The 26838-nt window shown below is 46.2% G+C and overlaps 13 protein-coding genes across 13 annotated transcripts; 6 read left to right on the top strand and 7 right to left on the bottom strand.

Annotated features, from left to right (window-relative positions):
• Positions 1-802: 802 nt before the first annotated feature.
• Positions 803-1844, bottom strand: AOL_s00079g14 (uncharacterized protein; the record flags this gene model as incomplete). Its single annotated transcript, XM_011123889.1, has 4 exons — positions 803-895; positions 994-1134; positions 1195-1361; positions 1436-1844. 4 exons carry the CDS (start codon positions 1842-1844, stop codon positions 803-805), a joined length of 810 nt encoding a protein of 269 aa, XP_011122191.1.
• A 498-nt stretch (positions 1845-2342) lies between these two features.
• AOL_s00079g15 (uncharacterized protein) lies at positions 2343-2785 on the bottom strand (the record flags this gene model as incomplete). Its single annotated transcript, XM_011123890.1, has 3 exons — positions 2343-2380; positions 2434-2683; positions 2747-2785. 3 exons carry the CDS (start codon positions 2783-2785, stop codon positions 2343-2345), a joined length of 327 nt encoding a protein of 108 aa, XP_011122192.1.
• A 1421-nt stretch (positions 2786-4206) lies between these two features.
• AOL_s00079g16 (uncharacterized protein) lies at positions 4207-6590 on the top strand (the record flags this gene model as incomplete). The annotated part of the gene is made up of 11 exons (XM_011123891.1): positions 4207-4220; positions 4292-4393; positions 4522-4732; positions 4846-4873; positions 4976-5362; positions 5432-5562; positions 5639-5923; positions 5993-6158; positions 6233-6246; positions 6310-6349; positions 6415-6590. 11 exons carry the CDS (start codon positions 4207-4209, stop codon positions 6588-6590), a joined length of 1554 nt encoding a protein of 517 aa, XP_011122193.1.
• A 1128-nt stretch (positions 6591-7718) lies between these two features.
• AOL_s00079g17 (uncharacterized protein) lies at positions 7719-9329 on the top strand (the record flags this gene model as incomplete). Its single annotated transcript, XM_011123892.1, has 3 exons — positions 7719-7799; positions 7955-9166; positions 9237-9329. The coding sequence occupies 3 exons, from the start codon at positions 7719-7721 to the stop codon at positions 9327-9329; spliced, it is 1386 nt and encodes a 461-aa protein (XP_011122194.1).
• A 494-nt stretch (positions 9330-9823) lies between these two features.
• AOL_s00079g18 (uncharacterized protein) lies at positions 9824-11926 on the bottom strand (the record flags this gene model as incomplete). Its single annotated transcript, XM_011123893.1, has 5 exons — positions 9824-10007; positions 10067-10159; positions 10222-11324; positions 11404-11697; positions 11762-11926. The coding sequence occupies 5 exons, from the start codon at positions 11924-11926 to the stop codon at positions 9824-9826; spliced, it is 1839 nt and encodes a 612-aa protein (XP_011122195.1).
• Positions 11927-11999: 73 nt separating this feature from the next.
• Positions 12000-12651, top strand: AOL_s00079g19 (uncharacterized protein; the record flags this gene model as incomplete). The annotated part of the gene is made up of 2 exons (XM_011123894.1): positions 12000-12275; positions 12340-12651. The coding sequence occupies 2 exons, from the start codon at positions 12000-12002 to the stop codon at positions 12649-12651; spliced, it is 588 nt and encodes a 195-aa protein (XP_011122196.1).
• Positions 12652-13172: 521 nt separating this feature from the next.
• Positions 13173-14405, top strand: AOL_s00079g20 (uncharacterized protein; the record flags this gene model as incomplete). Its single annotated transcript, XM_011123895.1, has 2 exons — positions 13173-13718; positions 13782-14405. The coding sequence occupies 2 exons, from the start codon at positions 13173-13175 to the stop codon at positions 14403-14405; spliced, it is 1170 nt and encodes a 389-aa protein (XP_011122197.1).
• Positions 14406-14577: 172 nt separating this feature from the next.
• AOL_s00079g21 (uncharacterized protein) lies at positions 14578-15668 on the bottom strand (the record flags this gene model as incomplete). The annotated part of the gene is made up of 6 exons (XM_011123896.1): positions 14578-14745; positions 14808-14910; positions 14978-15321; positions 15383-15461; positions 15546-15558; positions 15644-15668. 6 exons carry the CDS (start codon positions 15666-15668, stop codon positions 14578-14580), a joined length of 732 nt encoding a protein of 243 aa, XP_011122198.1.
• A 515-nt stretch (positions 15669-16183) lies between these two features.
• AOL_s00079g22 (uncharacterized protein) lies at positions 16184-18699 on the bottom strand (the record flags this gene model as incomplete). The annotated part of the gene is made up of 7 exons (XM_011123897.1): positions 16184-16381; positions 16461-16691; positions 16758-16911; positions 16968-17013; positions 17067-17154; positions 17216-18283; positions 18418-18699. 7 exons carry the CDS (start codon positions 18697-18699, stop codon positions 16184-16186), a joined length of 2067 nt encoding a protein of 688 aa, XP_011122199.1.
• Positions 18700-19438: 739 nt separating this feature from the next.
• Positions 19439-20184, top strand: AOL_s00079g23 (uncharacterized protein; the record flags this gene model as incomplete). Its single annotated transcript, XM_011123898.1, has 5 exons — positions 19439-19456; positions 19527-19683; positions 19761-19901; positions 19988-20080; positions 20156-20184. 5 exons carry the CDS (start codon positions 19439-19441, stop codon positions 20182-20184), a joined length of 438 nt encoding a protein of 145 aa, XP_011122200.1.
• A 250-nt stretch (positions 20185-20434) lies between these two features.
• Positions 20435-21219, bottom strand: AOL_s00079g24 (uncharacterized protein; the record flags this gene model as incomplete). Its single annotated transcript, XM_011123899.1, has 2 exons — positions 20435-21113; positions 21206-21219. The coding sequence occupies 2 exons, from the start codon at positions 21217-21219 to the stop codon at positions 20435-20437; spliced, it is 693 nt and encodes a 230-aa protein (XP_011122201.1).
• A 180-nt stretch (positions 21220-21399) lies between these two features.
• AOL_s00079g25 (uncharacterized protein) lies at positions 21400-22959 on the top strand (the record flags this gene model as incomplete). The annotated part of the gene is made up of 6 exons (XM_011123900.1): positions 21400-21618; positions 21708-22095; positions 22163-22303; positions 22372-22625; positions 22683-22739; positions 22804-22959. 6 exons carry the CDS (start codon positions 21400-21402, stop codon positions 22957-22959), a joined length of 1215 nt encoding a protein of 404 aa, XP_011122202.1.
• Positions 22960-23700: 741 nt separating this feature from the next.
• Positions 23701-25143, bottom strand: AOL_s00079g26 (uncharacterized protein; the record flags this gene model as incomplete). The annotated part of the gene is made up of 2 exons (XM_011123901.1): positions 23701-24034; positions 24149-25143. The coding sequence occupies 2 exons, from the start codon at positions 25141-25143 to the stop codon at positions 23701-23703; spliced, it is 1329 nt and encodes a 442-aa protein (XP_011122203.1).
• Between the last annotated feature and the right edge of the window lie 1695 nt (positions 25144-26838).

Below are 26838 nucleotides of genomic sequence, written 5' to 3' on the forward strand. Positions count from 1 at the left end.
ATTATTGATGTAAGACATGAATTTAGGGGGCTCTAGCTGAGGAAGGTTCCCTAGACGTAGAAGAAAAAGGCCCTAAGGAATAAGAGCAAGAGGAAACTTACAGTATTGTCGGGTCCGGATACTGGGCAGGTAGTTTAGCAACAAAGAAGATACGATTGATGAAGCAAGCTTTGAGGTAAAGTGGAGAGGGGAGACAAGCTTCGTGGTATGAAAGGTGGTGTTGAACGAATCCGGGTAGGTCAAGACAAACATCATTCTCAAATGAGGGGTTAGCCAACGCACTGGGGCCTCATGTGCATGCTGGCGACTTAGAGAAATTAAGCTAAGAAGTAAATATTTAAGTAAATACTTAAGTAAGTACTTACTTAAGTCCCTGGTTAGATACCTAAGTAGGGACATAGGTAGGTATCTACTAAGCCCTTTATCTAAGGGCTCTGTAAGCGTTAAACACCTAACCAGTTTAACCTTTGATGCACATTGCGGAAAACTTCTGCTACTGGCAGATACCAAGCTTGAGCATGCAAGTCCTTGTCGATGAGAAGTCTGGCGACGAGACAAGTAAGTATTTAGTCTAGCGGTAAGGAGTAAGCAAGTAAATACTTAAGTAGGCATGAAGAAAACGACTAAGTAGTACTTATAGATGTACTGCTTTGGCAATTCTGCTGTATATACGTACAATCGTGAAGCCTGAAGCTAAAAGGAAAAGGAAAGGAAAAGAAAAGAAAGAAAGATGATGAAGAGGGTTTTTGTCAATATATACAAGCAAATGTTATTTTAGGTCTCGAGCTGGGGTTGGAGATGACTATAGCTCCAGGCGTTTAGTGTCTTTTGCATCTGATCTAGCCTCTGGTATCACCTCTGCGCTAGAGGTTTGCATATTGGGAGAAGATTCGACCTGTTGGGATTGTTCGTTAGGGGTCAGTATATACTTAGGTATCAGGTACGATAATTCCCACGTCCGAAAATGATGGCACTCTTGTATTATATACGTACATCGAGGTTCTGGGGGTTGAAAGCGGGACCCTTTCCACTGAGGTCAATATCAGAATCTGATTCGGCTACCTTGAGCGCTTCCTGCCAGGCATAGTATCTTTCGGTAAGAGCGTGCTTGATTGCCCTCTGGGTGTCGCGAACCTGTTAACCACGGTTAGTTCTGCAATGTCGATACACAAAACGACGGGAGGCAGTGCCCACAAGACGATTACGGGTGTATGCCTCGGATTCTCCGTAGCCTGGCTTCATTCTTTCGCGTTCGAGCTGCTGGGTTGCTAATATATTACGTTCCTTCACACAAGCCCACCAGAGTTTGTGTAGATCATCCCAGCTTTTATGTCTTAACTCTTCGACAGTCCAGGCTCGACCTACACCAGGAAGTTTCCATATTAGCATGCTTGTGGGGGATATGTATGAGAAGGCTATGGATCTTGAGTAATACCGTGTCTGTAATCTTCTTCCGGGGTTGGGATAGATACCCTTTCTTTGTTGAAAAACCCCCAAAGTCCATGCTCTGGGCTAGTGACAACATCCGTATGTTTGGATGGATCAGTAACTGGCTGAGGTAGATCGTCTCCGAGATACTGAAGAGAGACCCTCCCCGGGTATGGTTGACGCCGTAGGGCTGAGGCTCCACGAGAACGATTCCGAGGAATTGCGCATTGGTGCGATGTATGGAATGATTGGGAAGATGAATATGTTATCAGGCTTCGGAGTGCATTGATACCCCCCGTATGCTGAGCGTATCTGCGGGAAGGTAGAGCGGCTAAGTCGCACAAAGCAGTCGCAGTGTTACCGAGGCCTCTCATCGATGCTGAGGTCATAGGAAATGTATCGGTTTCATGATACATTCATCGATGAATTTTTATGATTTTCAATTGGGATTTCAGTGGGCTAGCACGTTTGCTTCCTTCTCCGGTTTTTCTTTTTCCCTCCAAAAAACTTTTTTTCTTTTTTGGGTGTTGCTCAGTTACATGTCAGGCACCAGACATGTACTCAGCGCCTACTTAAGAGGCATGTAAGTACCTAGGTAAGTAAGTAAGTAGTAGGTATGTAATACGGACTTGCTTATCGGTCGCCGCTAATTATATTATACACAAAAGTTACTAAACGAATGGAAGAAATGGATAATTACGATGGATGGCTGGGTATTACCCATTTATTCACGTATGCGACTAGCCGACACGATACATTCGGACTAAACCTATCCCTCAAACCTCGTAGAGGGAGCAATGATTTTAGAATGCGATAACCTAAGCGCCTAAGTAGGTACTTAGGTCAGTATGTATGAGTCCACATTTACAATAATCACTCTCAACCCGACCCGGACCAAATGCACCCGTATACCTCTATCGCGCTGGCGGAAACCGGTGTCTGAAAGCTCTATCTATAGATGCGTTCAGCAGCATCGTTTAAATCGATACGAGGAAGGAGACATACCGCTGTTCTTGACGGTGTAAAGGAAATTAACAATTACATCATGCTCGTTGATGGCCTGATTGTTGAAATGACGACGGACGGCAGAAAGGAGAGAGTCTTGTGGTTGTCTATCACGGTGTGAGGCAGACTTTTTACCAATTCCAGCTGACAGGACGGCTGCGGAGTAGGGGGTGCTTGCGGACGGGGTTCGAAGAAGATTGGCGGACCGGTACTGTTGGAGGAGGGAAATCGGCATTTGGTCCCATGCGATCTATGAGAAGATGAGTTAGCTTAAACGGACTGAAATGAGATGGTCGAACAGAACCAAACCTACGCCTATACTATCTTGTTGCGATTGTGTCGAAGTCGCCATCAGAATGGGCGTAGGTATGTGTTTTATAAGTACGTTAGGTAGGGAAAGGAGGAGAGGAGAAGATCTTAAGAAATCTGGGGATGAGGTTTTTGGAGCGTGGTGAATCGCGTTGAATTGAGTTGCGTTGCGTTTGTTTCGTTCTGTTCGGTTTCTTCGCAACACAACACAACACAAAACTTAAACTTAAACTTAAAAAACAACAACATTCGGAGGAGAAACTGGTCTCGTAAACCAGACAAAACGACGGGACTGAGCCTACTGTGGAACCAACAGCTGAAATCGAGGCTCCTGATATATATTCAGAAGTCCATATGGATTGTTTACTGACTAATTAATTGGGACCAGGTACTAGGGTACGTACAACTAGCATTTGTGCGTGTTTGCGAGTAATGGAAGGTGCCTAAGCTAATTTCACATTGCAGATACCCATAAATACTCCTTCGATAAAGAGCCACGCGACAGGAAGGTCATCCTCGTGCGATCCCGAGGAAGGCTAGGTCGAGGGTCCGCTCTCCTGCGAGGGCGTACATTATGTATCGATCGATCACGGCGACCCTCCATCGCCGTATCTCGGGTTTCGCTTGAAACTATGTACATATGTACTTAACTACCTAAGTACTTCTCATTATTCCTAGGAATACTAAAGCGACATGGTGTGTTTTTTTGACCACGGATGTTGCCGCCAGAACTTTTGACAGTAATTCCCCCACACCGCATACTCGCCAAGAACTATTGCAGGGATCGGATATCGCCTTAACTAAACTCCAAGCGGAACCCGCAGCTTTTTTTACCAGGTCGGATTGACCATTTTGCCCTTGACTTTTGGGGGCACCACCCATCGCCGGCTTACCCTTGGTGGAGAAAGAGCAAGGAGGAAAGAAGAAAATCAAGCATGCAGACCTTATCTCAATCTGAGGGCAGGCTCTTATCTCACCGGAGCCAATATCTTCACCCAAAGGCTATCTAGACCGGTTGAGAAGGCGCCACTTGGTTCAGTTTATCTTTCCTATAATTTGCGAGTCAGGTTGGCACAGTGTGAAGTGGATATATAAATACGACGGCATGACATTGTCAAATTCCCGAGCGTCCTCAATCACAGTCCGGAATTCAGTATAATTAACATACATATTTGCAACGAGGCCGCTGAAGATTCTGCGCAACAGACAAAAGAACAAGGAAGAAGAAAAACGAAGCAATGTCGGCCGAGGAACATGCAAACGAAGGCCCAGATACAATCGTCCCTGGTTCTAATCCCCCAAAACCGTCACTCTTGGCTCGCCTCAAGCGCAATTTTCTGACTAAGTCTGCAACGCAAAGGGCCTGTGGTATTTTGAAGGTCCTTCACTGACCGATTTTCACACAGAGATGGACTGATTGGTGACTACGACTATGCTTTTCTCTTTCGTCCTAATATTCCATTCATGCGGAGGGTCAGGTATCTTCTCATGTGCATACCTCGAGGCCTGGTCTGTCCTAGATCTAATTCTTCGTGACCTAAAATTGTAGGAAGGCAGCCCCGTTCTTCGGGCTTTACGACCATATGCCCATTCTACTCGCTGCACTTTTGGGCTTCCAGCACGCTCTTGCAATGTTAGCCGGAGTTATAAGGTTAGTCTCATAAGTCTTAAATGCCGTTTCCTTGCGTATATGCGCTTAGCTCTGGACGAGCTCGCAATTGTTTAAGCTCTCGTTTGGCGTGAAGCTGATCTATTGCTTCCTGTGATATGTTAATATAGCCCCCCGATCATCATCGGTGGTTCTGGAAAGACCGCTGCAAATTTAAGTCCGGATGTGCAGCGTTACCTTGTATCGACTTCCTTGATAGTTTGTGGAATCTTGTCTTCTATCCAAATTACGCGATTTCATATTTTTAAAACTCCATACTATCTCGGGACCGGCCTAATCTCGGTCGTCGGAACCTCGTTCGCTGTCATACCGGTTGCGCAAGTTAGTATACCCCATTGGATTCTTTGTCTCGTCACCAGGCTCCTCGACCGTGTTGAGGAATTGGGTTTGATACTTCGCGTAATAACCCGAACGCTAAACCGATATTCATGAAGGGAGCGCTCTCACAAATGTATGATAATGGTATGTGTGAGATAGCGGATGACGGGACTTTTCTGCCTTGCCCTAAAGGTACCTCTGCACCCATTTTTTGCTAAAGTGTAATACTTTAACTAATACGAATAGGTTACGGTGCCATTCTCGGAACTGCTATGATCTGTGCTTTGTTGGAAATTCTGCTCAGTTTTATGCCACCGAAGATACTTCAAAGAATATTCCCTCCAATAGTTACGGGCCCGACTGTCATGCTCATCGGTACCAGTCTAATTGGATCGGGATTCAAAAATTGGGCAGGTGGAAACGGCCCCTGTTCTTCGAGCCCCCCTCCGACCCCGTTCTTTGCGCTTTGTCCTAATATAAACGCCCCGCATCCTCTACCGTGGGGGTCAGCGGAGTTTATCGGGCTGGGATTTCTCGTGTTCGTGACAATAATCTTGTGCGAACGATTTGGATCACCTATAATGAAGAGCTGTGCCGTTATCATTGGTCTCTTTGTTGGCTGTATTGTTGCAGGTATTATAAAAATCGTACCAATTTAGATAATGTACAAGGAAGCTAAATTGTTAATGTGATTTTGAATAGCGGCTTGCGGTTATTTCGACGATACAGGGATCAAAGCTGCACCGGCAGTGAGTTTTATCTGGGTCCACACGTTTCCTTTATCCGTTTATGGACCAATAGTGCTGCCATTATTGGCCGTATATCTTGTCTTGGTAAGTACCTCGGGGTTTATATGGAGGCTTGATACATTCACTCAGCGATGATATACTGATTGCAACTGCGATATAGATGATGGAGGCTATTGGGGATATTACTGCGACATGTGATGTCTCGCGACTCGATGTGGAGGGAAAGCTGTATGAGACACGAATCCAAGGTGGAGTCCTGGCCGACGGATTCAACGGTCTACTGGCTTGTCTTTCTACGATTACGCCCATGTCGACTTTCGCGCAGAACAACGGGGTTATTGCTTTGACAAGATGTGCGAATAGAAAGGCTGGATATTTTTGTTGTTTTTGGTTGATTGTAGCCGGAATATTCTCGAAGTTCGCTGCTGCGTTGGTTGCTATTCCAGTAAGCATAAACACTCTGCCCGCAAATGGGACCTTGAACTGTATTCCAATGACATGTGGCAAATTGTAGGGAGCTGTATTGGGAGGGATGACGACATTCTTGTTTTCAGCTGTTGCGGTTTCCGGAATGAGGATTACATCCACGATGCCATTTACCCGGAGAAACCGATTCATTGTCACGTGCGGGCTGGCACTCGGGTTCGGAGCGGAGATGGTTCATGACTGGTTTGACCACGGTAAGAGAATCCAACTCTGCTTAAATAAGCAAGTAATTACAAAAAGGAGGTTGTTAATGAGAGTTTGTATCTAGTTTTCACATATTCGGTAAGCTCAACATTGGGGGAGTTTTTTTTTTGCCCGAGAAGTGAGACTTACAAGAAATGATAGGGCGACAATGCGGGAAAGAGGGGCTTTTTTGACGCAATCAGTACGTATATAGCCAACCTAGAGAAAAATTACGGCTGTGAATACTAACAAGACTGATTGTATCAGCTTTGGTTTGTTCGACAGGGTTTGCTCTATGCGCATTTGTGACGCTTATCTTGAACTTAATTCTACCAGAAGAAGAGGAGGACTTGGAGGATGTTAAGGAAACACCCTCTGTGGCGCCACAGAGAGTATCGGGTTCCGAACGAGGATCCGGAGAGGTGAAGAAGGCAGATGAATAATTTTTAGCCGTCGGTAGTACCCAAGTAGGTAGATGCGGTACGTGCCCAGAATACTTAATGGGAGTAGTTGGAATTGATCCATTTGCATATGCATAGCGCCGTATGTTTGATGTTCTTCGAATGTACGAGTTTATTAAATATTTTTTATATATCGAGTATACACTTATATTACTAGTCCAAGTACCGATCTACGTAGGACCCACCTACTTAAGTCCAGATCAGATCAGGTCAGCGTCGTAATCCCTTATCACCATCTATACCTTTGATTATGCAAGAATTGGTTGTGGGTGGTGTGATTTATGTGTTGTTGGTGTGGTATTTTGGAAACATCAGCGAGATTACAACAACAATACCTGTACATACCTAGGTACACAGTAATATAGGATTATAATCTATAGGGTTCGTCAGGCTAAGGGTGGTCACGAATAGCTGGTAGTAAAATGCTACTTATGGAGGATGCATGTGCACAAGCGTGAATATGCATATATGAACATGCATACATGTACGTACATACATACAATATATTCTGTTCCTTCTGGCCGGGGTTGGGCTGGAAAGTCCCAACATTTTCGGTGGCAGATGCGTCGTCAATGGTTAATTAATCACGCCAATATCACATGCATGCAATCAATTGATGATACTCCAAGTAGCTAGTACATAATTAGGTATCTCCGAAAAGCTAGTTTCCAATAGATAGAAGTTGATTACCCCATACATCTGGCAAACCCGCCCGACTCGGATGGCAGGGTCATGGATTGTGCTGGGTGGCCAGTCGCCAGCTTTAAGTACTTTTTATCGATAGGCGATAGCTGGGGAACTTGGTTGGGGGCCAGCCAGCCAATCAGAGCGAGGAAAGTCCGGCCAGAAGAGGCAACAGCGAGCTCGTTTTCCCCAACAACCTCAACACTTCGCTGCTCCAAACCAAACCGTCAACGTGCACAACACAAAGCTATGTTCTTAGCCTCGCCAGCCATACATGTAAAGTCAACTAAAGGTTTTTTTTTTTTTACTTATAAAACGTCAAAGGTCTTCCACCTTCTTCTCTTCTTCCGCTTGCCTGCTTCAACCCGTCTAGTTATCAACCACCACTTCCAGAACACCTTTGCAGTCTCCCATTATAGTACAGCTATGGGGGCTTCCTCGGCTTCATCCTCCCATTCCAGGTCCAGCCGAAAGGCGACTTCTGACAAACCACATATCACGGAGTTGGTAAGTTTTCCTGCTCTCCTCACTGCTTGCCCTCTCGCGAACAGGAGCATAAACCCTTCTTCTTCTCCTTCTTTCTTTTTTTTTTTTTTTTTTTTTTGGTGTGTGCATTCAGCTATGAGCTTTACTAACATGTCTATTCTTCTTCTTCGCAATAGCCAATTACATGGACAAACTGGTGGAAACATGTTGACTGGCTCAACGTCTACTTCATCTTGGTTATCCCGTTGATCGGATGCTATTGGGCTTGGTTTACCCCATTACAGAGTAAAACTGCCATCTGGGCTGTTGTTTACTACTTCAACACCGGCCTCGGAATTACAGCGGGTTACCATCGATTGTGGGCCCATACCTCTTATTCCGCCACATTGCCTTTAAAACTATACCTCGCCGCCGTTGGAGCTGGTGCCGTTGAAGGGTCTATCAGATGGTGGGCCCGTGGCCATCGAGCCCACCATCGCTACACCGATACCGATAAGGACCCTTATTCTGTTCGGAAGGGTCTCCTCTACTCCCACATCGGATGGATGGTTATGAAACAGAACCCCAAGCGTATCGGCCGCACCGATATCACCGACCTTAGCGAAGACCCCGTCGTCATCTGGCAACACAAGCATTACATTCCTATCGTCACATTCATGTCTCTGATCTTCCCCATGTTGGTCTCTGGGTTAGGCTGGGGAGATTGGAAAGGCGGTTTTATTTACGCTGGTATTCTCAGGATTTTCTTCGTTCAGCAAGCTACTTTTTGTGTCAACTCGCTGGCCCATTGGCTTGGTGATCAGCCCTTTGACGATAGAAACTCTCCAAGAGATCATGTCATCACCGCTCTTGTTACCCTCGGAGAAGGCTACCACAACTTTCACCACGAATTCCCAAGCGACTACAGAAATGCCATTGAATGGTTCCAGTACGATCCTACCAAATGGTCTATCTGGATCTGGAAACAACTTGGCTTGGCGTATGACCTCAAGGAATTCAAGTCTAACGAGATCGAAAAGGGGAGACTCCAACAAATGCAGAAGAAGCTTGACAGAGTTCGTGCAAAGCTCGACTGGGGTATTCCTCTCGAGCAACTCCCCGTCATCGAATTCGAAGACTTCCAAGAACAAGCACGCAATGGAAAGGCACTTATTGCTGTCGCTGGTGTTATCCACGACGTCGGTGATTTTATCAAGGATCACCCAGGTGGGAGGGCTATGATCAATTCTGGTATTGGGAAGGATGCTACGGCGATGTTTAATGGCGGTGTTTATAACCATTCCAATGCTGCTCACAACTTGCTATCAACCATGAGGGTTGGTGTCATTCGTGGTGGTTGTGAAGTTGAAATCTGGAAGCAAGCACAGCGAGAGAACAAAGACATTTCGGTAAGTTAGGATAAGCACAGCAGGATGACGGTACAAAATGTCAAAATACTAATTATTGCATTGCTCTTAGTTCGTTAATGATTCAACAGGTACAAGGATAATCCGTGCTGGTGCTCAGGTCACCAGGATCTCGGAACCCGTCATTGCTGCCCAACCTGCCTAGATCTGTATACCGCGGCATCCTATTTGCGGACTCGAACGAGAAAAAAGATTCTGCATTGGGTTTCCGGACTAGTACTGTACATACATAGTCGCTTATTTAATCTCATTGTTCCGCCAGGCGTTCAAGGGAAGGGAAGGGATCCTGTTACACCTGTATTGTTTTTAGATCTGTCACTAGAAGTGTTTCTATTCAGCATAAAAAGCATTCTGTCCTTTCTCGGGCAACCCGATAAGATTCAAGATAATAGATTGATCTACGTAGTTACATTGTAATATATATAAAAGATCAAGCTGGCAACCAGCTTTTGTTCTGACGGAGGGGAATGAAAGCAAGAAGAAGAAATTATATACAATCCCAGCCGAGGCTTTCTATAAATTTATTGTATAATACAGGTGGTGCAAGAGGGGGTAGATACCCCGGTGTCTAATATTTAAGATGCTAGCTCGCTCCAAATTTGGCACAACGCCTGGTATTGGGAGCTCAGAATCACGTGCTCAGTTCCCAGTGCTGCTGGTACTTTTTTCAGCGAGTTTTTCATCATTTTCCTTGTTGGTCGTGCTCGATTTCTCGCTTTGCTTGTCATGAGGGTGGGTGAACCTATGGAAAGCTCGTTTCAAGAACCCCTCTTTCGCGTCCCCAGAATCTCTGGGCTCAGTTTTTGAGTTGGCTTCGTTCATCCTGGGCTGTTGCGTTAGAAGATGTTCAAATCATAGAGTCGATGTCTACTGTAAACCTACAGATCAGAAACATTCATAATACGTTTGGCCTGGTGATCTCCTAGGTCGTCAGCGAGCAACTCAAGTAGCGTTCGCTGTGAAGCAGTAAGCGCTCTGCGAGGGGTTATATATTAGTTTCATTTCACATGGTAACGCGGGGTGCGAATCCGGCTTACTTGGGAAGAGAGACTCTGAATTCAACTTTCAAATCACCATAGGCCCCCTTTCGGCTTGTAAGCTTCGACATTCCCTTGCCAGCGATTGTAATGCGATCTCCGGTGGTGGTTCCCGCTGGGATGTTGAGCTCTACGTCTCCTTTTAGGGTAGGTATTTTGATTTTCCCTCCTAGCACGGCGGTAGTCATGGGGATTGTAGCTGTGTATAAAACATCGGCCCCGGACCTACTGAAATTTGGATGTGCCTGAACCCTTATATGGACAAGAAGATCTCCACGGTGGAGCTTAGCTCCGGGAGAAGAGCCACCTTGGATGATGGGGGCATCTCCTTCAGAGTCGACTTTCAGACGCATTCCATCGTCAACGCCCGGTGGAATATCTACTCGTACGGATTTTCTATCTCTGAGGACGCCGGCTCCAGAACAGGTTCCACAATCCGAGCCTTTAGGTGTGACAATGCCACTTCCACCGCATGTTCCACATGTTGATGCCATTTGGAAACCTCCTTGATGAAAGTGTATCCTTGTTCCAGTACCTTGACATTTGCTACATGTCGTGCGCTGAGCACCAGTCTTGAGCCCGGACCCAGAACAGGTGTGACATGTTACTAAAGGAGAGATGTTGATAGTCTTGGTTGTTCCGTTGGCGGCCTCCATGAAGGATATGGTTGTTTGGACTTCTATGTTGTCGCCAAAGGCCTCCTCCACGTGGCTGCCTCTTCTTCTTCCGCCGCCAGGACCGCCACCACCAAACATGCTGAAGATATCCTCAACGGTAAACCCACCGCTTCCAAAGCCGAAACCACCACCGCTAAATGGATTGGCACCATCCGGGTTGAAGCCACCGGCACCACTAGGATCAAAGCCTGATGCCCCGAACTGATCGTATTGTTCTCGTTTCTGTGGGTCCGAGAGAAGATCATAAGATTGCTGGATATCAACAAATTGCTCTTTTGCTTTAGGGTCCTTGTTTGCATCTGGGTGGTACTTTTTGGCCATAGCATAGTAAGCCTTCTTGATCTCACTTGCTGAAGCGGATTTAGATACGCCGAGCACCGAGTAAGGGTCTTTCGGAGCAGCTTGGCGGGGTATTGATGTATGAAACTATATGAACGGTAAAGTTGGTAAATGGGATGCTAAGAGTTGCCTCTAGCCGATTGGATATGTATATGGATCTACCAACCTGTTGACTTGTGCAAGGTCTGCTTGGGAAAGGACGAGGTTGTAGGCGGGTACATTTTGACTGGGGGTTTCGGGCGATAGGTTGTATGCATATCCACGGACGATTTCTCTTCACCCAAGATGAATAGGAACGAGAGGGTGCCAATGAACGGAGAGGTTCGGTGCAGGGCCGTGGGGATATGTGGGTGATTGCGGATCGAGATGAAGAATAAGATAGTAACCGATGGGGTACAGCGTTCATGGCGCTGGAGTAACACTGTGGGGGGTCTTTCCTTTGCAGGTTTATAATTGGTGTCTATTGATAAGCAATATTGGTCAGTGTGAAGACAGTGATGATAACGAAGATGGGAGATACATACCGGCTCAAAGGCAATGGCGATGGTGGTGAAGAATTCTCGAGAAACAATTGTGCAGGGTTGGGCCAGGTTTGATTCGAAGCTCTCGAAATTTCTGGACAAATCTTTCCGGCGGGGCTTGGCACCGACACTTGCAGCCACTTGCAGCGCAGCTGCAGCCACTGACATTCTTCTCAACATCACCATCACCACCATCACCATCGGCATCACTATCACCATCATAATTTAATCGTCGGAGGACATGGCCGGCTCTATCGGCATCCCACAACTCATCCTCTGCGCCATCGTCGCAGTCTTGTTCTACAGATATGTGCTTTCGCCGTCCCAGACTCCCGGTGCTTCTGGGTCGGCTAGCAGGCGTCGGCCCAGGGCGGCCGTTTCCCAAAATGACATTGAATCGGTGAGGGTGATGTTCCCGCAAATCAGCGTGGCTGCCATACGTTGGGATCTGGAAAAGAACGGCAGCAGTGTATCTGCAACAACAGAGAAGATCTTGAATGATGGGTTCCTGCCAGAGGTAAGCTAAGTATCCCATCCAATTCACTATCAAAAAAACTGACGGGTCGCGTTCGCTCCTTTAGCCGCCAGCTTCAGCAGTCCGCCAAACCCCATCGCCGCTTCCTTCTAGTCCACTCGGAGGGACTGGCTTGTCACAAGCACCGGTTCCTCCGCTTCCGTCTTCGGTAGCGACTACGCTTGGCCACAGCGATCTTATTACTCGGTACAGCCTACACCTAAGACTGGAGAGCTACCGACCCGACGGTTCCACGGTGCAATTGAGTCCTTCGCCGAAAAAGAACGACAAGGCTAGTTTATTTATCAGAGGCCGTGAAAGAAGAGATTTGATGATCTTGGAAGCCCGCAAGAAGATGGAAGCCATGCTAAGACGGTGACTCTAGATCTCTACACACATGTACATAAATACATACATAGAGTTTGGAGTTTGTCCCCTTTCTTCCTCCTTTCTTTGTTTCTTTTTGTTCTGTATGTTTTGTTTATTTTGCTTCGAACGGCTGTCTGGATCGAGAGGCTCTTCTTTTAACTAGGTGTGGGGAACCCACCCTGAATTAACATAGCAATAGGTACCGACTTAAGTAGCTACCGCATGACAGAGCATGTTGGAAAGGAAGTCGGGAAGGTTAGCATGTAGATATTTCGCTTTTGTCGTAGATGTAGTGTCCTGCATGGCGGAGGACCTGTAGACATTGCAATTGCCAGCCCCGCGGCATGCAAATGCTCGCAACACAGCCAATCGGCAGAAAATATCAGGCAACCCGAACGCCACCCTCGATTCAATTGCAATTGACCGAAGCATCGTTCGCGATTGTAACCCCCCAAATTTTATCTAAAGAAGTGCATACTTCGGTACTTCGGTACCTAGCCTCATAACACCCATCTATAGTGAGGGAATGCAATGGCCCTCAAGCTGGTAGGGAACTTTCCAGTCCAGCCCGACAGGGTTTGGTGTGCTGCCCCTCACCCCCATCTGCCTCTCGTTGCGACAGCTTCGACCGATAGGGCGGTGAGGATATATTCCCTTCGGGACTTTTCCCTTGTCAGCACCATCGAAGGCGGCCACAAACGCTCTGTACGTTCCATATCATGGAAACCAAACGCCAAAGGCGAAAGCGTTCTTGCAACCGGAAGTTTTGATTCTTCCACTGGAATTTGGCATCGAGAAGAGCGTGGCACCCATGGTGACGGAGAGCAGTCGCTCGAATTGAACTCTGAAGAGCGAGAGGAGGACGAAGAATGGAGGTTTGCCGTGGTACTGGACGGACATGATAGCGAAGTCAAGAGTGTGGCCTGGAGCGCTGGCGGTTCCTTTTTAGCCACATGTTCCAGAGACAAGACGGTTTGGATTTGGGAAGACATGGGCAATGAAAACTACGAAACTATAGCCGTGCTTCAGGACCATTCACAGGATGTTAAAATGGTAGCCTGGCACCCAGAAGAAGAGGTAGGAAATTTTCCGCAGTATCGGTTCTGTACATTTTATGTGTTACTAATACTACAGAAATAGCTACTCGCATCCTCTTCTTACGACGATACAATCAGGCTCTACAAGGAAGATACCGATGATTGGGTATGTTGTGCTGTCCTAACAGGTCACACTTCGACCGTCTGGTCCATATCTTTCGAGAATAATGGACACCAATCCAGACTCGTTTCCGCATCGGACGACCAAACGGCAAGAGTGTGGCATCGCAAGCCAAAGCCTGAAAAAAAGGAGGAGGAGGAGGAGGAGGAGGAGGAGCCATCTATGCAACCACCTTCCATCATAAAAGGAACAGCAGACGAAACGGAGAATTGGGAAGAGCAGGCTTGTCTTCCGAAGGTTCACACACGAACAATATATTCAGTGGACTGGAGCAAGAAGACTGGTCTTATCGCAACTGCTGGTGGAGATGGCCGGATTGTCTTGTATAAAGAGGTCGGCACTGAAAATGGTCTACCAGATGCCGATTCGGGAGCAAGCAAAGAATGGAAGGTAATTGCGCAGGTGCCAGCTGCGCATGGTGTTTATGAAATCAATTCGGTGACATGGTGTCCAAAATGGGATAAACTGGGAACCACAATTGACGGAGAACTTTTACTGAGCACCGGGGATGACGGTATTGTAAATATTTTCGAGTTTAGTCTATAATATTCCATAATTCGGATTTCCCACGAGGAAGCCAAATGTGCCGTCATTTACGACACTTCTCCGTCTTATGATCGATGACCCCCCAAAAAGAGAAAATTAACATCGCCACAGATTGATCGTAGACACGAGCCATTGGCCTTTGAATCGGTTCTAAATAGCAGGCGCTGCAGGGCTAATTCAGCCTCGCAACGACTTCGGTCATCTCGGCATCTGTGTATATGCGGAAGCCCTTTTCCTTCGTGACACTGGCGAGCTGCACATTTTTGCTGTCGAGTTTTTCCTCCATGACCTGCTTCAGCGTTTTTAGAACAAGATTTTCCGCTTCTGCTAACGTCAAGGACTATATTCAAATATACTATTAGCATACGCAGAAGCACACTAGGAGTTGACGCAGGCACTTACGCTGTGGTATTCATTCTGCAGTTCAGCTTGCGCACCTTCACTTCCAGATCCTATTGCTTTAGCATCATAGCGGTAGAAGGTCCCGGAGGGCTCTGCGTGATACCTTTATACATCAAAATTCACATGGTAAGTATGAGATGGTATATTTTAATTTACTTCGGAAGGCTTACAGCTGTGGACCATCCTGATCATAGCCCGCGATGAGCAAAGCCACTCCGAATGGTCTGCTCATTATACTCTCTTCCCCGTCAGCACCTTCTCCAAACCGAAGGGCAAGATCGCATATCGCCTGAGTGGCGCTCTCAACCCGCAACGGCTCCCCATAGTGAAATGTGTGGTTCTGCGCCTCCACGCGGGCATGTTCGATCATCGACCTAGCGTCGGCTTGGAGACCTGACATGGCGCACCCGAGATGTCGGTCGATTTCGACAATTTTCTCTACCGATGATGCTTCTAATAAGGGAGAAGTCACCCTCTTTTCAACACCGATGATCACGCCATAACCCGTGGCCACCTATACAATGTTAGGACGGCTATAAAGCGATTTAAGAGCGGAAGTATGTTATCGACCGTACCCCGATAGCAGTGGAACCCAATTTGATGGCTTCGAGAGAATATTCAACTTGAAAGAGACGGCCTTCGGGCGAGAAGGTGCTATATAGGACAAAGTCAGGGTCGAGACGTTAGGGCATGGCTGCTGAGAGAAGTGGAGTTAAGTAGATAGAACGAGATACGAACTTAATGCCACGGTCTGTCAAGGAGGTAAAACTATTAGCATATGTCACATATAACCCACGACGCCTAGAATGAGGCAGAGCCGGCGCAATGGAGGTTACCATATTCTGATCTTGCGATAAACATGATGATTGATGTATATCCGAAGACAGAGCGAAGGGTGCTTTAGTAACAGCAACGTATAGCTCAAGAACAAGCTAGAAATAGTGGTGGGGTTCTGTTATTCTTGAGTAAATGTGAAGGGTACAGACAGGCAGGTCTAGGTTTGTGGAGAGGTTGAGCTATGTAAAGTGGGACCAAGCTGCTTTCTGGAACGCGCGTTTCAACCAACACATTCGAGACCGTACAGCTTACTTGCTAGGTACATACAGGGACCGGTATGTAAGTACCTAGGTAGGTATTTACGGGGTAGATAAATCAACTGCCTCTTAACTACTAGACTTATATACTTCTTAGGGGGGCTATGCAATACCCAATTCGTTTGTAGAAGGAAAGGATACTTTTATCTCGCAGCTTGGTATCGCGATATCGCATGTGAAACTACATGCTTTTATTTTTTATAGCTAGAAGGCACCCAAGTACGTACATGCACATAATTCCACACCAAAATGTGTGTACACAAGCTAGTCTTGCTATATCCTTTATTTTTTAATGCCGAGCTCCTTGAAGAAGGCCTCCGAGTTCGGTTCGCGACCCAAGAATGCCTTCAAAGATTCCATTTCATCCCTCGAGCCCCCCTTTTCTAAAACTTCATGACGATACCGTCTTCCATTCTTAGGATCCATAGGGTCCTTCTTAAATCCGGTGAAGTACATATCGGAAGCGAAAACTAAAGACCACTATAGTAAAACATAGAAAACGTAAGTATAAAACAATTTATAGAAGTAGGTCGACAGCTAAGGGTGGTACTTGACTTACCAAGTACCCATAGTATCCGGCGTCGTACCCCCCCATGAGGTGGCCAAAGGTGGTTTGGCCCTGTCCGAACTTAGGATCGGCTGGACCATCTAGACCTGCGATCTCACTTCGTAAATTGTTATAGGTAGCACTTGAGTCGATGTTTTCGTCCTGAGGCAGGTTCAACTCGTGAACTCGCATGTCGAAAATTCCGAAATGTAGCTGACGTAGATTGAAAAGCCCGTCGTTGACCTAGCGCGAAAAGGCTTGATATAAGTACTCGGGGTTTTCATCGCTACCACTAGTGTCGAGTCTTACATGTTTAGATTTGATCAATGCGGTGATGAGGCCATCTGGGAGCGGTTCGCCGGTTTCATAATGCGAAGACAGTTCCTTCAGTTGCTCCGGCTCCCAGCACCAGTTTTCCAACATTTGGGATGGAGCTTCGACGAAGTCACCAACAGTATTCGTTCTAAGGAATGTAATTTAACTCGGTGCTCTAGTTATGCTGAGTCGTGTCTAACCTACCCGTGAAACCTTGAATATATGGTTCGAGAAACCAGGTCATGAATGCCTACATCAAGAGGTTAGCTGGAATTTAGAAGACCAAGTTTGCGGCGGACTTACCATGGCCTAGCTCGTGGAAAAGAGTGACGACTTCATCGTGCTTGAGAAGAGATGGCTTGGAAGGGGTTGGTTTAGAAAAGTTGCAAACCTTCGCGGTGAAGTTAGTATATTTACAAGGAAAAGGCTAGGGCGGTAAAGAGGGAGGATACCAGCGCAGTAGATGGATAGTTGCGGCTTGTAGAGTTACCAGGCTCACGAAGGAAACCCGGGATTAGGTTAAAATTTGCAGCATGGCCGTATTTCCCTTCTCGAGGGTGTAAGTCCAGATACAAGTAACCGACGAACTCTCCGCCCAGCGACTCTTCATCGTGAACAAGATAAACCTTGCAATCTTCGTGCCATCCGCGCTCTCCGGACCCAACCTGTGCACCATCCTCGGCAACTTGAACAAATTTTAAGCCAAATAGCCTTTCAAATATTGTTAGCATGCCATCGACACACTTTTGCAATGGGAAGTATTCGGCAATTTTGTTCTCGTCGATATTGAATTCTTGTTCTCGAACAAGGCGATCGTAGAATCGATGGTCCCACAGGTAATATTTATCATCAAAGGATAGTCCACGAGCCTCCACATCCATCTTTTTAAGCAGCTTCAACTTCTGGACTTCCGCTCTTCCACCCTCAGTAAGCTTGCTTCTGAGGTCACCCAAAAATGAGTTGACCTTTTCTGGCGACTTCGCCATTTTTTCCTTTAAGACATACTGGGCATGGTTTTCATACCCCAGCAACTGGGCTTTTTCATGGCGCAGGCGAATGGTCTTATCGAACCTCGGTAGGTTGTCGGGGCACTTGTTCTCATTACCAATGAAGACTTGCTCGCGAACATCCGCATTAATATCAAATTTGAGAGTCGGGAAGAGATCGGGGTATTTATAAGTGAGAAAGTATTTCTTTACACCGTCCTTCTCGTCCGTTTTGAGAATATTGATAACATCAGTGGGAACTCCCTCCAACTGCTGTTCTGTAAACCAATTTCCTCCATTCTCTTCATTGAGAGTCTTAGAGAAATCGATGCTTAGAACCGAGAGTTCCTTTTTTATCTCTTTGAAACGGTCTCGTTTGGGCCCTTCCAATTCCAGACCCATACGAATGTAGTCGGTGTTAAGTTTTTCGACGAGTCGCCTGCCTTCTGGTGTAAGGTTCGAAGGGGGGGATTTGGCCACGGAATTAACCAGCTTGAAAATATCCTCTCTCATCCCCGCTTCGATGGAGTATTCCTAGAAAACGGACAATTAAGTTAGCTTCTGGATCAAATTTAACAAAAAACACAAGATGTGTAGGTATACACGCATTATGATATAGGGATGATACTTAGGTGGGATAAAATATAACTTTTGGAGAGAAGACATACACTCAAGAGTTTATCGGCCTCACTAGACGCCTCTCTGATCTTCGGATCAGACGACACGTATTGGTAGAAACCGAGTATATGGGACGAAAGGCCCATATCGTTCTCATCGGCGGCCAGAGGGGCAATGACATTTTCAAAGGTAGCAGTCTCTGGGGTAATGTCCCTAGCAAGACGGTCAAGAGTGCTCCTTGATTTTTCAATCAAAGCTTTGGTGTCATGAATAAGAGACTCCGGGTCATGTTTGAAGATGGGTGGCGCCTGTGGAGCCTTAAACGCGGACATTTTGGCTATGGTGCTAAGGCCGGACCTTGATGGAGGTACGACGCGATAAATGGGGAACTGGCGGGCAAGCCCGAGCAGTCTTCTGATGGATGCCAATGCGAGTTCGGGAGACCAGTTAAAGACGAGGATGAAGGCAATTGAGATGGTGAGGAGGAACTGCAAGAAGATGGTCTTGAATTTCCGTTTAGACGCCAGACTTGCAGATGGCTTGAATGACCGTCTCTCACGTTGAATGTATTGTAGGCAAGCGGGGTAATTATCGCTATGCGCTTTTTAGCTGGGAGGTACTCGGTAAGAGTAGGAAAGTGCTTGAGTAGGTCGGAAGGTTTACCCTCTACCTGCCCAGCTTACCTGCAAAGCCAGGTAGCTACTAGTAAGTACTTAATACTTACTTACTAGATAGTTATTAAGAGATTAGTTTAACTTACCGAGCTATGTTAAGTACTTACTTAGTAAGTAAGTACTACTTATATACCTTGTAAGTAGAATTATCAGGGGGGGGTGGCTGCTGGTAACTAGCTGGGAGACAGTTGTACTATATAAAATAAACAAGTCTCCTCCCCTAACTGACTGACGAACTGACAACATTAACTCCACACCTCCCTCACCTTCAACCCCCACCATCACCATCACCATCACCATCACCATCACCATCACCATCGCATACCGCCCTCTTACTATATTTAAGTTCCTTGTCTAAACTCACGCACCCTTGCAAATATATCCAAAATATTTTAAAATGGTAGACTATACTCCAGTAGCTTCCTCAAAGTTCAAGTCTGTCCCGATTCCTCTAATTAGAGATCTCATACCTACTATTTATCTAGGCCGCAAACACAAACTACAAGGAAGCATTTGCTCTCTTCGACAAAAAGGGAACCGGCCGTGTCCCAACATCATCTCTCGGCGATCTCCTACGAGCATGTGGTCAAAACCCTACAATGGCAGAAGTCGACGAAGTCGCTCAAGGTGTCAAGGGTGAATGTAAAATTTCTTGACCTCTTAGACCCCACCTATTATATCACCAACTCAACAAATGAACAAACTGACACTACCAATAGTTGATTTTGAGACTTTCTTAAAAATCTTGAACCGTCCGGGAGGTTTCCGTGATCCTGGCCCGCCAGAGGAATATATTCGGGGTTTCCAGGTGTTCGATAAGGATTCTACCGGAGTCATTGGTGTTGGGGAACTCAAATACGGTATTTAATATCAAGCTCGACTCTGCCTGCCCGGCAAGCTTTGGAAATCTCGGGGGGAGGTACTAATAGCCCTGTCAATCGGCTAGTTTTAACCACACTCGGGGAGAAATTGACAGATGCTGAAGTATCGGAGCTGTTGAAGGGAATGGAAATCACGGGTCCGACTGTTAACTATATTGGTATGCCCCCTTCTCTTACCCCTCCAAGAATCCTCAATTCGATGCCCCTGTTCTTACAGATCTTTTTGGGTTTAGATTTTGTCAAAATGATTCTCGCAAATTAAGCTACCTTGCCATTCAATGAGCGTCCTTTGGGAGGACTGGAGGCGTTGTTTGGACTTTGTTAACTTTCTGTTCGCTAAAACCCCTTTGTTTTGCACTGTTTTCTTGGGGGGAGAGGCTTTTATTATTATTATTATTATTTTTCCACCTACAGTAATGCTGGAGTTTTCGGTCCGGACAAGATATTCGCAATAAATTTGGCAATCCGATACACAGGATTTTGTAATCTGTGAGCTGAACTTTTGCAGAGGTTTACTCCTCAACTAACTGGAGATCACGTTCTGTTAGAGACCCCATGCCAGCAGCTGTTGTGAGCCCTCCAGGAAGAATATAGACATAATAGTTCTTGTTAGACTGGCTTTTCTTCTGCTTATTGATTTCGTCATCTTCTCCTTTGGACAATTCCTCAAGGCCCTCGTCGTAGATCTGGTATCCGAATATGAGGCGACACCTCCCACATCTCCAAAGCAAACGCTTCTCAAATCCGTCTTCCCGCCTAATAACACATGGCCTTCTGTCACGAATAGAAGAGAGTAGTAGAGTGTAATCCTTGGGCTCAGGTTCTTCTTTCGGGGGAGCTCCATAGCCTTGTCCTACACTGCTAGTTTGGTTCTCAGTGCGATGACCAGACGAGGTTTCCTGGGTACGTCGATCAATATCCATCCGTTCGCCCTGCCCTTCTCCTTCTCCTTCTCCTTCTCCCTCCTCATTTTCCTCTTCACGCGCATCGCCATCATCTTCATCTTCATCATCATCATCATCTTCTTCTTCTTCTTCTTCTTCTTCTTCTTCTTCATTGTCGTCACTCTCGTTGTCTGAGTCGGCAGACCGAGGAGGCGGTGGGAGAGGAACGATCAGGGCGCCATCCAGACCAGGATGTTGACGACAGGGCAGCTTGAAAATATCGCGTGTAGTCGCGAGAATCAGATGGCTGCAAATGCAATGGTACGTGAAAATTCTATATGGACGTCAGAGAGAGCTTACTGAAGTGATGTAGCATGGGGGGCGGAGGGAACAACATACGATGGCATATCCATGCTGAAGAGGAATGGGTTAAGCCGAGGCGCCGATTGGGGCGTGTGGAGCTTTGTCGTGTCTGGGGAATGTTTAAACCCTCCAGTGGCTGATCACAAACCCAAGGCGGTTTCCCAAAAACCTCCGAGATCTTACAACCATTCTCCCCAAGAAATCAAACTTTTGCAAGCAAAAAAAAAACCATGCGTTCATTCGCCTTAGCCCTTCCTATCCTCTCTGCCGTAGCGAATGCTGCTCATATCCACCAGCACGGTGCTGGATTACAACAGCCCATCGCGGATATAGATAAGACTGATATCGCTAGTATTCTTGGACTCGACCCGACGGAGGTGCGGTTGATTGAGTTAGAACCCGGCATTACCAAAGAAGTTACAGAAGAGCAAAAATGGGAATTGAAAAAGGTCTGTGGTTCTACAAAGATGTTTTCTTTCACACCAATGAGCCTTTCTTGTAAGGGAACGTAGATTGACCCGACTGTATCCTCCTCAAGGTCGGCACCAACTTCATCGATATTACGGACCACCAAGAGTCCTATGCTGCAGCCAGCACCAAGAAAACCTACAAGTACCCATCGCGGCCTCAAAATGAAGCCATCATCAGGCCACTCCTCGCGAAACTCGATTCCAAAAACATGAAGGCGAACTTGGAGAAGTTCACTTCTTTCTATACTCGTTATTATAAATCGTCATCCGGCGCTGAGAGTTCACGTTGGCTATTGTCTCGGGTGAATGAGACCGCTTCTATAGATTCAAAAATCTCGGTCGCTCCATTCGTTCATAGATGGGGCCAAAACAGCATCATTGCTCATATACCCCCTAAATCAGAGGACAATGCCGCGATTGGCTACCAAAGCACTAGCGCAAAGAGAGTCGTTATAGGTAAAACTTCTCTCAGAGCAAAATACCTTTGAATTAGTCTAATCGACTTCTAACATTTTGCCAATAGGTGCTCACCAGGACTCCGTTAACCTCCTTCTACCAATGTTCTTGAGAAGTCCAGGCGCTGACGACGACGGGTCCGGCACGGTCACTATTCTCGAAGCCTTTAGGGTCTTGGTTGGCGCCAAGATTCCCTTCAAGAATCCCGGTATGGCTTCCTCATTACTAACCAGGTGCCTGCTCGCTACGAATGCTAATAGTAAATATGGGCGGTAGTTGAATTCCACTGGTACAGTGCGGAGGAAGGCGGCCTTCTCGGTAGCCAAGCAATCTTCAATCACTACAAGAGCGAGGGATATTTAGTTGGTGCCATGTTACAACAGGACATGACAGGATTTGTTAGAAAGACCTTGGATGCCGGCCAACCGGAGAGCGTGGGCGTTATTACAGACTATGTTGATCCCGGCCTCACGGCGTTCATCAAAAAGGTCATATCTACCTATTGCGATATTCCATATGTTGAAACAAAGGTGAACATCTAAAAACTGCAACTTTCAACGATATCTAGACTAATTTTCGGAATTCAGTGCGGGTACGCGTGCAGCGACCATGCATCGGCCTCAAAGGCGGGTTACCAATCTGCAGTGAGTACTTGAATTGACACCTATATCACTCCAAGTCGCAGGAGTTTCTGACCGCATTCCGTAGTTTGTCATTGAGAGTGCATTCGAAAATTCGGATGATAAAATTCACAGTACTGAAGATAAGATTGAGTATCTTAGCTTCGAGCACATGCTACAGCATGCCAAATTGACATTAGCACTAGCTCTCGAATTGGGGTTGGCAGATCTCGAAGAGGCATAGATTATATGATTTCGGTTGAATCGACCAAATGGCCCCGTGGTCAATGGATTATCGGTTTGTGGGGGTTTTGGTTTAAAATTGTCATCTATTTGGCTTTAAAGCGAGTGGCATCCCCGTCATCAGCTGCCCAATATTTAGTGCAAAGTCTACGGACGATTTAAGTATATCACTACCAATGTTGTGCAATATCCGAAAAGTAGCTATCAGATACACCACCCTAACAATTAAAAAAAATTAAAAAAACAGGGAAAGATGTCGTATATCAATACAGAGCGTTTTCGTACAAGCAAAAGAAACCGAGAGATCGTAAAGAGGGGATTTCCGCCAGAAGGGAGGGGGGGTAAGAAAAAAAAACATTAAAATGAGGGTATATAGATGGTGCAATATTCACATTCATGAGCCAATGAATAATGGCAGCATGCAAAGTAGGAACGACATTAGATGGCTAAATTTGATAACATAAAACAACCCGGACCTTTCCTTCATTAATCCTACCGAACCCATATTGTATCAAAGGTCGTGGCGCTTCGCTTGTCTAACTCCATATTCCAGGACTCTCGAATGCAGTTTTGTAAAATAAGATAATAAAACAACAAAAATAGGGGGGGGGGAATCAAACGCATAACGCCGTCGAACCGTAAAACCCCGACGGCACGAAACAGATTATTGAGTCTATATTCAATATAAATATTGATGGATGGGGTGGCCGCCTTGCGGCGGTTCGCATAAAAAATTTTGACCCTAAACGCGTGTGCTAGCTGCACGCAAAGGGGCTGGCCGGCTTACAACCCGCTCAGCTGCAGGGGCCCCTGTCGTAGTCAAAGAACTGGTCGTGCGAATGAGAGCTGGAGTTCTGCTGGATGTGCTTGTAGCAACACTGTTCTTTCGTGTGTTGTTTCCTGGTCGATTGAAAACCTGGTCGATGAGACGCTTTGGACCAACATATTCCATATTCATTTTGACAGTGTTTCCACGCATCGTTGGCAAGACGAGTTGGACAACTCTTTTACGACGGGAAAACTTCCTTTTGATGGAATCGTCAACAAGGACGTAGATGCCAGTTGCGACCACAACACTTTAAATGATTTGTTAGCCGACGGGTTCTGAATAGAGAGAACAAAGAAGAATGGGGGAAGAAGGAGGGAAAGAGAGTGCGTCCCAACGCACTACAGGTCAAGGCTAGACTTACTCGGCAACGTCGCACATCGAGCCGACAACTGAGTCGTCTGTGTCATCGCAAAGCCACATAGTCGATGGTGGGACAAACCCTCCCTTGGCTTGTTCCTCTGCAACCTCGCTTGGTGACAGGTTATCAGGACGAATATGAGCGATGATGTTGTTGGTTGCGGTATTGACCAAGAAGTATGAGCATGACTCTTCCTGGCCATAAACTGTGATCTTACGTTTCCAGGCGTAACTTTTACCCCAGTACTCAAATTCGTATCTTTTGCTACCTTTGCTTCCACGTCTCTTCAGGTCGACATGAGCATAATTTGAGAATTCGAGCATGGTGGTGTTTGTCGGAATGCCATGGTTGGTAGTGTCGGCGGGAGCATGACCTTTTTGTTCGACATCAGAAAGCTCTTCCTCATCATCTTCCCCGGATTCGTATCCGCTATCTTGACGTGAAAGAGTTCGATCCTTCGGGTCGCTTTTGCCCATGAGAGAGCTCATTAGCTTGCTTCCAGATCGTTCTAATTTTGGACGCCCTGAAGCTGGCTTGGCATATTTTCGACGGAAGTTGACCACTTCACGACCACAATCACGACCATACCGTCGGAGTACCATGTCGCGATTCTTAAGGTTATTCATTTTCATGTGAAAAAGAGTGATCAACCTGGGAGGCTCGGAAGAATGAGACATGTTGGTATCGACCCGGAGATTCATATTGCCATCGAAATCATCGTCATGTTTGATCGTCAAACGACGGGTTGAAGGAAAGAGATGGGCGAACAAGGGAGGTGTAGACGGTTTCACCTCCGGGATGTATTTTGGTTCAGTTCGATAAAGTCGGCGATCGTCGACATCTTCATAGGATGCTGTTGAAGTTGAGTAGTCACCTGACTCTCGGTCCGAATAATAACTGCGACGACTATAAGAATCGTCGGAATATGTGGAGGATATTATTCCTGGAGGTGGCCCAGCGGACTTTTTCTCAGTTCGGCGCCCATATTTAGAATCCATACCGAACAACAAATCCCAAAAAGCAAAGAAGATAATAGGATGGGAGAGCAGAGAGTAAGAGAGAGTAATAATAGAAATAAAATAGGAAGGGGAAGGAGAAGAGGAGGAGGAGGGACGGAGAATAAAAGGCTGTAGATGTGAATGAATAGATTGATAGATAGATAGAGAGAGAGAGATAGAGAGAGAGAGAGAGAGAGAGAGAGAGAGAGAGAGAGACTACTAAGCGATTGCTTATGGGTAGTCGGTGAGATACCTAATTCTCAGGGTTCCGGGGTTCTGGGAGAATGTTGGGTGACTGTACGGGTGAGCCTTCAAAGGAACGGCAAGCGAATGAAACAAGAAGAATGAAGAAAGAAAGAAAGAAAGAAGTAACCCAGGTAGTAGATAAGTAAGGTTCTAAGTAGTAGTTTATTGAGGTCGAGGGAGTTGAAAAGGAAGTGGAAGCAGAAGTGGAAGCAGAAGCGGAAGTCGTCAGCTGTCTGGGACTGAGACCGAAAGGAGGTTAAGAGGAATTTGGATTGCTGGACTCTGTAACCACCGTAACCTCTGTAACCTTGGTGTGGGTGTGGTGTGGCAATGGGGGGTGTGGGTGTGTTGTATTGAAATTGGATTGTGTTGTTGTTGGCTCTTTTTTCTTCTGTGGCTGAGCTTGTGCTTGATGGATGTGTAAATGTATTATTCGAAATTCGAAATTCGAGAAGACAAAATAAAATAAAATAAAATAAAATAAGATAAAACAAATAACTAAGGGTTTTATTTTATATAAACCGGAATATGTAAAAACTTAAACGAAGAAAAGAAGAAAAAAAGAGATTGTGGCATGACCCGGTCAGTTCAAGGAAGAAGAGGAAGAGGAAGAGGAAGAGGTGGCGAGAGGGTGGAGAGACTCGACGAGACTCGACGAGACAGTTCGACAGCGGCGATGGAAATTCAAACTGCTGCGGGAATATCGAATAAACGCCGAGGATGGGCAGGCTTCAAGGGGGAGGGGTATACAGGTTTATGATATGGTGGGAAGTTAATCTATATCATTATCGGAAGCGTTTGCATTCTTTTTTGTAGATATATCAAGAAGAACATGGACAGAGGCCTCGAATCGTGCTGAAGGAAAATAAATGGAAAGGAAGAAGGGGAGAGGGAAAGGGAAGGGAAAGGGAAATGTGATCGAGAAGATTCGGATGATAACTTGGGAGTCGACCTACATACCATACCGTACCATACCACCCATCGATTCTACATTTATCCAGAGTATCTTACAATATAGTTACCTACTTAAGTAAGTACACTTACTTATGTACACTTACTTACTTATGGCGGACCCACAGTGCAGTGCAGTGCATTTTGGGTGTGTGCGTTTTGGCAAAGTATCGATCCCCCACCCACTCGAGCACTCGAAATCCAATCCGATCGCACCCCGAACCCGAAGGCTCCTCTTGGACCTCCTCTTGTAAATCCTCAGCCTGCGCCTTCCTCTCTGTCACGCTTATGTGTCAGATCCCACCACTTTATGTATATGACGCAACAAAAGAAACCACTCGTTGCTTCCCACACCTTCTCGACCTGGCTGGATGTATGTACCTCTCTGCCTGGATTCGAGGTAAATGAATGTAAATACATGTATCAAATACAATGTAGGTACCTAAGTAAGTACTTAAGTACTTATATACGGAAATGTGGGTGGCTGGCTACATGCTA

This window comes from Orbilia oligospora (genome assembly GCF_000225545.1).
Source record: "Orbilia oligospora ATCC 24927 unplaced genomic scaffold scaffold00079, whole genome shotgun sequence".
Classification (NCBI taxonomy): domain Eukaryota; kingdom Fungi; phylum Ascomycota; class Orbiliomycetes; order Orbiliales; family Orbiliaceae; genus Orbilia; species Orbilia oligospora.